Source organism: Phascolarctos cinereus, unplaced genomic scaffold (genome assembly GCF_003287225.1).
Source record: "Phascolarctos cinereus isolate Bilbo 61053 unplaced genomic scaffold, phaCin_HiC Scaffold_726;HRSCAF=1367, whole genome shotgun sequence".
NCBI lineage: Eukaryota > Metazoa > Chordata > Mammalia > Diprotodontia > Phascolarctidae > Phascolarctos > Phascolarctos cinereus.
Window position 1 is genome coordinate 177,118,373 of NW_027556098.1, and position 10,045 is coordinate 177,128,417.

Genomic DNA, 10,045 nt, shown 5'->3' on the forward strand with positions numbered 1-10,045 from the left:
TGTTTTTTGCTTTCTCATGGTTGTGGGGAGGAGGAAATGGGGGAGGGAGAGAAATTGGACCAGAAAATAAAATAAAATTGAATTAAAAACAAAACAAAAAACAGCTACAGGGCCAGGGAGGAAAGCTGTTGGATTCGGCACTAAGGAGATCTTTAGTGATCTTGGAGAAAGCTGTTTTAGGAGAGCAGTTGAGATAGAAATTAGTCTCTAAGGAGTTGAGGAGAATGTGTCAATAGCATGTGTAGACTACTCTTTCTAGAAGTTTGGTAGTGGAAGAGAATAAAGAGAGGATGACAATTTGAGGGACTAGCAATATGATGGGAAAGTTATTTTTATTATAAGGGAGAATCAGATATTTTTACTTAGTCCTCCCTGTGACCAGGAGCTTATAATTGGCATGTGACCGACTGGGAGCAGAGGTAGAATCTGCGATCGTGACCAAGGAAAGGTTTCTGCTCTGCAATTGGTTCATAGTGGGATCGAATCATATATTGTAGCCACTTTAATTAACAGCACGCTCTAATCGTCATATACCAACTTATATTTGGAGATCACAGAATCACAGAGTATCAGTGCTATACATCAGTGCCGGCTGCTATATGTTGGGAAGGGGTATACCACAAACAAGCCTTTGTGGAGAGCCCTCGTTGGAGGTCTTTGAAAACAGGAGACAACATTCTTCTCAGCTAGATGTAGCACCATTTGGAGATAGAGAGCTAATTTAATTCAGGAGGTGCTCCAAATGGCTTGTGGGATGGTCCCTTGAAACAATAATGCTTATAGCCTGACCACGTCTATGGTTTGGATTCTTGCATTTGATTTACTGACAGCCAGTGTCAGCCAGTAGGGATTTATTAAGCACCACTGTGCTAAGCGCTGGCAATACAAAGAAAAGCAAAAGATGATGCCTGCCCTTGAGGGGCTCACGATCTAATAGTCTTTCTCATTAATGAAATAGTTAGTCTAATGAATCTGAGCAAGCATTATGGCTTCATTTTTTAAAAATGGAAATAGAGGAGGAGGGCTCCAAACCTTAATGACTGAGGTCAAAGTGTCCCTATTGTCCCTGTGGTTCTATCTAACTGTCCCTAGAGAGTCTAATGGTCATCTCGGCCTTGAGAGAAATCCCACCTTTGGACCATGATGGGAGTGACCAGGCAGCTGATTTCCTCGACTGCTACCAGAGTTCAGTTGATTTACTGTTATTGTCTTAGAATCTTTACCTTCCCAAGAAGCCCGGGAGCACTAGATGCCAAGTCCAGTTAGGAGCCAAAAATAACGGTTATTTGGTGTGAAAATAAAGTTCTGCGTTCTTGTTTTGTTTTCCCTTTTAGCAGGAGTGGTTGAAGATCCTTGTGTGGGGGCTGACTGTCCCAACCGTACCTGTGAGCTAGATAATGGTGGAGAACTATGTGGTTGCATTGAACCCCCGCCCTATGGAAACAGTGAGTGACAAATTCAATCAATCATCCCACCCAGAAAAGTACAACATGAAAAAATAATAATAATAACAATGTAAGAAAAGAAACCTTCAAGCAGCAGGATACCTTAGTGGTCAGAGTGCTGGACTTGAAGCTGGGAAGTCCTAGGTTCAAATACCACCTTGGGCACGTCATAGCTTTGTGATCAGAGAGGTCACTCTTTCTGAGCCTTTCCTTACGTGCAACATGTGGATTAAAAAGAATAATAATAATAACACCCACAGTACCTACCTCACAGAGTCATCATGAGGGTCAAATGAGATTCTCAAACTTTAAAGTACTATACACATGCCAGTTACTATAGATAAGATTCTATAGTCAAAAGCCAACTTACTGAGCCATTACTGCCATTTAGGTAGAGAACAGAGGATAACAAACCACTTTAGAAGAGGTTCACATTCATCTCCACACATCTAAATCCTTCTCTTGGGTAAATTATAACAGGTTAGATAAATCTGTGCATGCAGAGAATCAACTAATTCCATCTAGGCCTATCTTTGACAGGAGAGAAATCAGAATCGATCTAAGATTTTGCTTCACAGAGAAGTAAAGATGTTTCCAAACTAACAGACAAAAAGAAGCTAGTAGGCAGGAGTTTCCAGTGCATTCATTAGACTTATTTGAGCTTAGAGATTTTTCTCCCATTCCGAGCTTTGCAACCCTGAAGACCCAACAGAAATTTCTGAAACCAACAACAAATGTCTGAGAATATATAGGTATGTTCACACTTGTATTTCCCTTAAGGGACAAAAGAAATGATTGGCTGTCTGCACTCTCCCAGGCAATCTTAGACTTGTGGTGGACCCTCTTTGCCTCTATTTTCCATTGCTTCCCAGCACCACAAGTTTTTATGCAGGGAAAATATGGTGTGAAATCGGATCCAGCGATCTGCAGGCTGACCTTTGCTTTCTGACTGGACTTTAAAAATGTGCTAAGTTTAACAACATTAGAGGATGGAAACCTAATTGATTCAAAGATGCAACGAGAGGGAATGATAGAGGCAGTTCAGCAGCTAGGACTTTGCTGACCGAAATTCTCTGTCTTTTTCTATGATGCCCATTAATACAGGTTTGTGTACTTGGATAAAATGCCAATTGGTACAACAATATGCATGTATTGGGGCAGCTAGGTGGCACAGTGGATAGAGCACCAGCCCTGAAGTCAGGAGGACTTGAGTTCAAATCCAGCGTCAGATCAAACACTTGACACAATCTGTGTGACCCTGGGCAAGTAACTTAACCCCAATTGCCTAAAAAACAAACAAAAAACAATATGCATGTATTACCAAATCACAAAACAATTGAAATTTCTCACATACATGCACATGCCAGATGATCCAGGGTTTAGGTTGTTTTTTGTTTATTTGTTTTTATTGGGGGGGGGCGGTTTCCTGCCATTCAGGCTGTTCTCAGACTGGAAGTTTGAATGAGCGCCTGTTACCACTGCCAAGAAAGCAACCAGTTGGTGTTGGGGAGAGTCACAGTAAGCAGGGTGTGATACACAGTACCCATGAGGGCAGACTGTCAGGGATGTTTATCAGAAAGAGAAAAATACGAAGGTTGCCAGTTTTTCACTTCTTAAAGGCATTGCCATTTGTTCCCTCAAAGCATAGGTGTCTGTGCAATTTAACATTGCTTTCAAATAAGTTATAGAGGCATTCAGACCAAAGAGCGGCTGGAGATGCGCTAGGCTTTGAATGAAAGCCATTAGCCTCTGGAGGATCCAAGTCCCCGGCCGTCTTCTTTACCTCTGTCTCTTCATCACCTTCTATCCCCACCCAGCGGAGCTCATTCCCAGGGACTTGTCTTTCAAAAACCATTGTTTCCCATAGACTCACATGACATCATCGACGCCGAGGTAACTTGCAAGGCTGCTCAAATGGAGGTCTCCGTATCCAAGTGCAAACTCTTTCAGCTTGGCTTTGAGAGAGAGGGAGTGAGAATCAATGATCGGCGTTGCTCTGGCATCGAGGGGGAAGATTTCATCTCCTTTCAGATCAACAATACAAAAGGGAACTGTGGGAACATCGTGCAGGTGAGAAAATGGGACAGGGAGAACACTCGGTGTGGACAGGGAAGGCTGCTGGGACGCCAGGGTCCTCCCAAAGCTAACTTAAGGTTGGGATCTACTGCAAAATGTCCTCCTTAGAAAACAGCAGGAAAATAAGTAGATAGACGGATAGATAGACAGATAGATAGATGAGTGGATGGATGAATAAATAAATACGAAAAAGAAAAAGAAAACAGCAAGGCAGGAAATAAAGATGCAAAAGGAAGAAAAACAGGAAAGGACAGTCATTTCAGTGTTATGGACTTTGTAGTCACTGCAATGGCACAGAACTTGACTCATGTTTCTTTCCTTGGTTTGTTCTGTCTGCTTTGCATTCTCCGTGGACGAATTCTTCTGTCTCTCAGTTTCAGCCTCTTTTCCAATTTTGCCTAAAGGCAGCTTTAAACTTCGGCTTTGGGGGCCAGAGCATTTCTCAAATGTCCTGGCCTAGTTCCAGCTCAGCTCTGTTACAGCTCCTGAATTCCCACTGCTCCTTCGAACAGACACAGAATTCATCTTCGTTCTTTGTCCCAAACTGGGTTTGCCATTGAAAAGGGCTCTGCTGCAGAAGGGTAGCCAACTGGTAGCTACTGAGGCTTTAATGGCCCACTTTATGGATTGGTACAACTCTTATTGTCCACCTTTGGGTCACTTTGGCTCCTTAGCAGAGGGTGACAGAAGAGAGGAAGAGAAACTCCAACAAGTTACTGCTGGTGTTTAATACCAGCTCTGGTGGAAAATTTGGTAGAAGTTGAACATTTTGTCCGAGATTCTCTCTTGATTTTGATTACCCGTGGTCTCTTTCCTTGCCATAGACAATTGAGAGTTAGTCACAGTTACAATTCAGTGGTAGATGAAAGGACCTCCCCACTTGTACAAGGTTAGGAGAATGAAGGGTGCTCTCAAAAATCTATTGTGATATTTTTTTCCAGTAAATGCTTGACATCATTCTGAGACTTGCTCCAGACTGATTTATAATGGCCTCTGAGTTACAGATGGAATGAAGCTATTCTGCCACTTTCAGGGCTGCCAGCTTGAAGGACTCACTCCAGGGATTAATGATTTTTGACCTTCCTCTGTTCCCCAGTCAAATGGTACCCATATCATGTACAAAAACACAGTCTGGATCGAGAGTGCCAACAACACTGGTAACATCATCACGAGGGATCGCACGATCAGCGTGGAGTTCTCCTGTGCTTATGAACTAGACATCAAGATCTCCTTGGATTCTGTCATCAGACCAATGCTAAGGTAAAGTCTCTTGGGCCTCATGCCCTTTCCATCGGGAGTCTGAGGGATGCCATAATTTCAGTGGCCTCCTTAAGACTATGAGATCAAGAATGTCCTCATTACAAGTTCCCTAAGCATTCGCCATTCCATTGTCTTCTTTCTGTTTTCTCCTTGAAAAATGGTTAAGAGCTGGGAATAAATATAGCATTTTTGTGGCTTCCCTTCTCATGAATTGCTTACCTTATAGTGTGATTAACCTGACCGTCCCAACCCAAGAAGGCAGTTTCACCACCAAGATGGCTCTGTACAAGAATGCCTCCTACAAGCATCCTTACCGGCAGGGTGAGGTAGTGTTGACCACTCGAGATGTGCTGTACGTAGGAGTCTTCGTTGTCGGGGCGGACTCCACACACCTGATCCTGACGTTGAACAAATGTTATGCAACCCCTTCCCGGGACAGCAATGATAAGCTCAGATACTTCATCATTGAAGGAGGGTGCGTAGCCTTCTTGGGATTCAGGGGTGCTCTTTGAGTCCTTACTGTGTTATTTACCAAGGTCATTTCCTAGGTGAGCAAAATAGAGATCCTATGCTGCCTAATATAACAATAATAGTAGTAACAGTAATAGTAGCAGTAGTAGTGGTGGTGGTGGTAGTGGTGGTGGTGGTAGTAGTAGTAGTAGAAGTAGCAGTAGATGACAACTAGAATTTATATAGCACTTCAAGGTTTGTACAAATATTACTGCATTTTATCCTACAACAACCCTAGGAAATAGAGGTGATTGTAATTCCATTTTACGGATGAGGAAACTGAGGTTAAGAGACTTGGTTTCCACCACTAGCAAGGGATGCAGACCATCTCTAGATAATCTGGAAAATAACTAAGACTGGAAAGTGGGACTTACACTTTTAGTGGAAGCGATTTAATATTATCCATCTTGCCAAGGACTGATCTGGACAAGGAGAAATGAATCACATCAGGTGGGATGAAGGTTAGATAACAGGAAAATCTTCCCAACAGACAGTGACACCCACTGGTATGGGTGGCTGACCAAGATACAGGAACTTTGTTCTATAGATCTTTCAGAACGGTAGAGAGACATTATTTTTTTCCTGGAATGGTTTGCCTACCATCTTTACTGGATGCAGGGAAGTGACTTCTGACCCATTTCTCTTTTATAGCCCGAGGCTTTTGTGACTCGTGGCAAGACTTTGAAGGTAGTTGTTCTGCTTTCCCCCCCCATGTCAGCTAAAATGCATTTCTCAGTCCTTTCTTTCTTTCCTTTCCCAAAACATAAGGGCCATAACCTCAGCTCCTGTTCCTGCATGAATCCAGATGACATTACTTCTGTGTCTTTTTTGGAAGGAAATTGTAATATTTTGCATTTTGTATTAAATACCAAAAAAAAATAAGCTTTTTCCCATCTCAGCTTACCTCAGGGCTTGAATAAAGTCCTCCAGGTTAGATTTCTTTATGGGATTTATTGCAGAAAGTAATGGGACTAATTCACATACCTATTTCAGAAAAAATCATGATTTCTTCAGCATGGGTATTCCTTCCACCAATCGTCAGCATTTATAGACAAACTTCACAATAACAGAAATGATCACTGTGAGTTTTTGTCTCCATACTCTCCAAATGTAGCTGGGGCAGTCTTCCAATGACAGATAGTGCCACTGAGCTCATACTCAAAATCTTTCCGGCCAGGTAGAGACCTATGAAACCTTGTACTCTGAAGGCATAGCCTTTGAGAACTCAGAGAGCCACACAAGCCACAGTGAAGCTTCGGAGGAGGATTTTCATATGAGTTTCTATGCTAACATCAGTTCACTGGCCCTCAGGCACGAGTTAGCTATGGTCAGGTCACATGTGGCCAGCAGTGAGGGAAATGGTAGCAGCATGGGACCCACCCCATCAATTCAAGTCTGCCACTCTCTAATACCCCAGTTAGGCGTCACAATCTGCAATACGATATAACTTCCCCAGAGGCACTTCCGTGAAGGCTCAGAAGCCCGTTGACAAGTGGGTCCTCTTCTTTCGTGTCTCGAGCTAACTAGTGCCAAGGTAAATAATTATGGCTGGAATGTGTGGGTGTCTCTGTGCCAGATCAGGAAACAATGTCTCTGGGCTGCTCTCTTTGCTTACTGTAAGGCAGGCATAAAGAGAGCCCCTGTGCGCAGAAAGTGAGTTGATGGGGAAATCTCCTCATGTCCACAATCAGATCACCCCCTCTGAATAGAGTGCTTACTCCTGTTCCTGCTGGGAGCCACCATCACCTCCTCCTTCTCTAAGGCCCAGACAACATTGCCTCCACCCTCCATGGTTCCCTCCTCTATTCATTCTATTCCCTAGCTGCTATTCCAGTCATCTTTCTGCTATTCAGGGTGCTGAGTTAATTAAAAGCAAATTCTTTCATTCAGTTTGGCAAGTAATTATTAAGTACTGAGGTCTGAGGGTCAGAAAGATCTTAATTTAAAACCTTCCTCAGACACTTTCCAGACCCTCTTAATTCCAGTGCCTTCCCTCTGTTAATTATCTCCCATTTATCCTGCATGTAGCTTTTTTTTTGTATATATTTGTTGGCATACTGTCTACCTCATTAGATTAGACTGTGAGATCCTTGAGGGAAGGGACTGTCTTTTACTTCTTTTTGTATCTCCAGCATTTAGCACATAGTAGGTACTTAATAAATTGTTATTGTGTGTTTGTCCTTCATTCTCAAAGAGAAACATGACATCAGGGAGGTGATGACATGACTGCAATTGACTTTGATTTGAATGAGGGAGGGCTGTGCAAGGTCCCTAGCCTCACTTTCTCCTCCAGAGCCATCTGGGTCCAGCGGCCAGATATTCATCAGGATGACTAGAGATGGCCCAGATCAATTGTGTGACCCTGGCTAAGTCATTTAACCTCCCTGTGCCTCAGTTTCTTAATTTGTAACATGGGGATAATAGCACCTACTTAGGGTTGTTGTGAGGATTAAATGAGATACTATATATACAGCTCTGCAAACCTTAAAGTACTATATAAATACTAGGTATCATCACTTTTTTATCATCATATGCAAGGTATTCTACTAAGCACTTGAAATAGAAGACAAAGTAAAAAAAGCAGTGCATTCCCTCAAGGAGTTCATATTCTGCCGAGGGATACAGCATGAACATATGAGAAGAGAAAAAGCACTGAACAATGGGAGAATGGGGATTAGGTGGGGAGCTCATAGAGAGTTGATGGACTGGTAGAATTTAATGTTGCCTGGGCCATCTTTAAAAAGTACAAATGAATGTCAGGAAAAGAAAAAGTAGGGCTTCCAATGTTTGGTTTCCATATGTTGTCTGGGTTTTCTTTTACCTTTTCTTTCTTTGTGATGAATTTAATAATCATCAACAAAATGAACTTTTCAACACACAAAGAACAAGAAAGAGAATTCCATACAAAACAATGAGCTTTTATTATATACATTTTATGTATACATTAAATATAACATGGTAGTAGCAAAATTGTCCTATTTGTATCCCCTTCTGGACTTTTTGTTTTCTTCCATACCTTAAAAAAAAAGTAATTGATGATTCTCCCTTCCTTCCTTTCTTTTCAATCTTTAGCACCAACTCACCCTCCCCTCTCCCACATGAATAATACCCCTCCAGGGAATAAGTCAATACAGCAAATGTATTTTCACATGGCCATTTTCCTGAAAGGCAACTTTGGTTTTGCCTAATATGGTTAGACTACTGAGCTGGGAATCAGAGGACCTATTCTAGTGTTTGCTCTGTTGCATGAACCTGGGCAAGTGACAATCTCTATGGATGTCAGTTTCCCCATTTGTCAAATATAAGGATCAGACTAAGTAATTTCTCCCAATTCTATCACTTCTTGCTTCTAATTATAAAAACAAGTAAATACAAGGGGTTCTGGAGATAACTTCAGTTCTAATTATCTCTGAACCATAGGTTGGCGGCAGGGGAAGCCATAGAAAAAAGAAAATAACTATCTTCTGTTGATCGAGCATCAGTCCTTCACCATTTGGAAGAAATTCCCTGATGCCATTGCCCTCTGCTCAGAGAGCGTGATGATCGTCTTAAGGGATGCAAATGCCAAGCTTAAGGAATGCTCACTGAAGCAATGCCAGGATGTAGTTGTTAGAACCCAGGTCACATCATTTCTAAGATCGCCCTTTACTGTTCCCACTCCACTCCACCCCCACCCTGATCCAGAAGGGCTGGGCTTGGTGACCTCTAAGTTCCCTTCCAGTTCTCCATCATCCCATGATCCCTGAATCCCTGCACCAGTGGCCCTATAACATATGTGGTAAGCCTTTGTTTTTCCATGGCATGATGTTCTGATTTAGATGGATCTAGGATCTCATCCATATGGACTCTCCTTTCTCAGAAACAAATCACAACCTATCTGGTCTTACTTGTGCTGTGTATGCATGACATTGTCCTTCCATAGAGGATGCACTCAACGTTCTGGGAGTGCAACGCTTAAGCTGTTGAGCTGTTCACCTTCATTCTTGCTTCATGTCTGATCCAATTCCTTTTTCAGTCATATAGAGAGTCACTGAATCATAGATTTGGAGTTGGAAGGGATTGCAGAAGACATCTTGTCCAACCCTCTCATTTCAGAGATGAGGAAACTGAGTCCCAGAGAATGAGTTAAGTAACTTGCCCAAGGCCAAACACATAGTACATATCAGAGGCAGGAAGGAATTGAATCCAGGTCCTCTAACTTGCCCCAGCATTGCTTTGTCCTGCCTCTTTATCATGTCCTCAGTGACACCATTTGTCTCATCCCCACTGTCCACACATCTTTGACAATATGCTGCAAACTACCAGTACCCACCAAGTGTATCTTCCATTGATATTTAGGCGACTTCCAATGGAGATTCATCAGAGATCGTGGACTTCTGTGATTGGAAGTCTCATGGTAACTCAAGAAACCTGATATTATAGAAGGGTAATTAAGCTCCAGGAGTGGATGGAGAGCTATCCTCAGAATAAGGAAGAACTGGGTTCAAAATTTTATGTTGGACACTTATTGGCTGTATAACTCTGGGTAAATCTCACAGTTTCTCAGGGTCCCGGGCTACTCTAAGTGGATGAGTTGCAGATCTAGGTCTGCCTGCCACCATTTGCTCACTGGAAGGTGAGCCTATACCAACGAAATGACAGGTACTGACCCCCAAAAAATCTAACTGAAGAAATGTATTAAGTAGAGAATCATCTTCTGTTTATTAAAAATCAATCATGGGAAACTGAGGTAGAAGGGAATTCATTCTCTTTAA

The 10,045-nt window shown here is 42.4% G+C and overlaps 1 protein-coding gene across 1 annotated transcript in view; it reads left to right on the plus strand.

Annotated features, from left to right (window-relative positions):
* TECTA (tectorin alpha) overlaps positions 1-10,045 on the plus strand; it is an 81,973-nt gene that overhangs the window by 67,660 nt on the left and 4,268 nt on the right. The window contains 4 exon segments of the mRNA XM_020984871.2: positions 1,335-1,445; positions 3,313-3,515; positions 4,618-4,781; positions 5,008-5,256. Coding sequence (XP_020840530.1) covers positions 1,335-1,445; positions 3,313-3,515; positions 4,618-4,781; positions 5,008-5,256 — 727 coding nt within the window.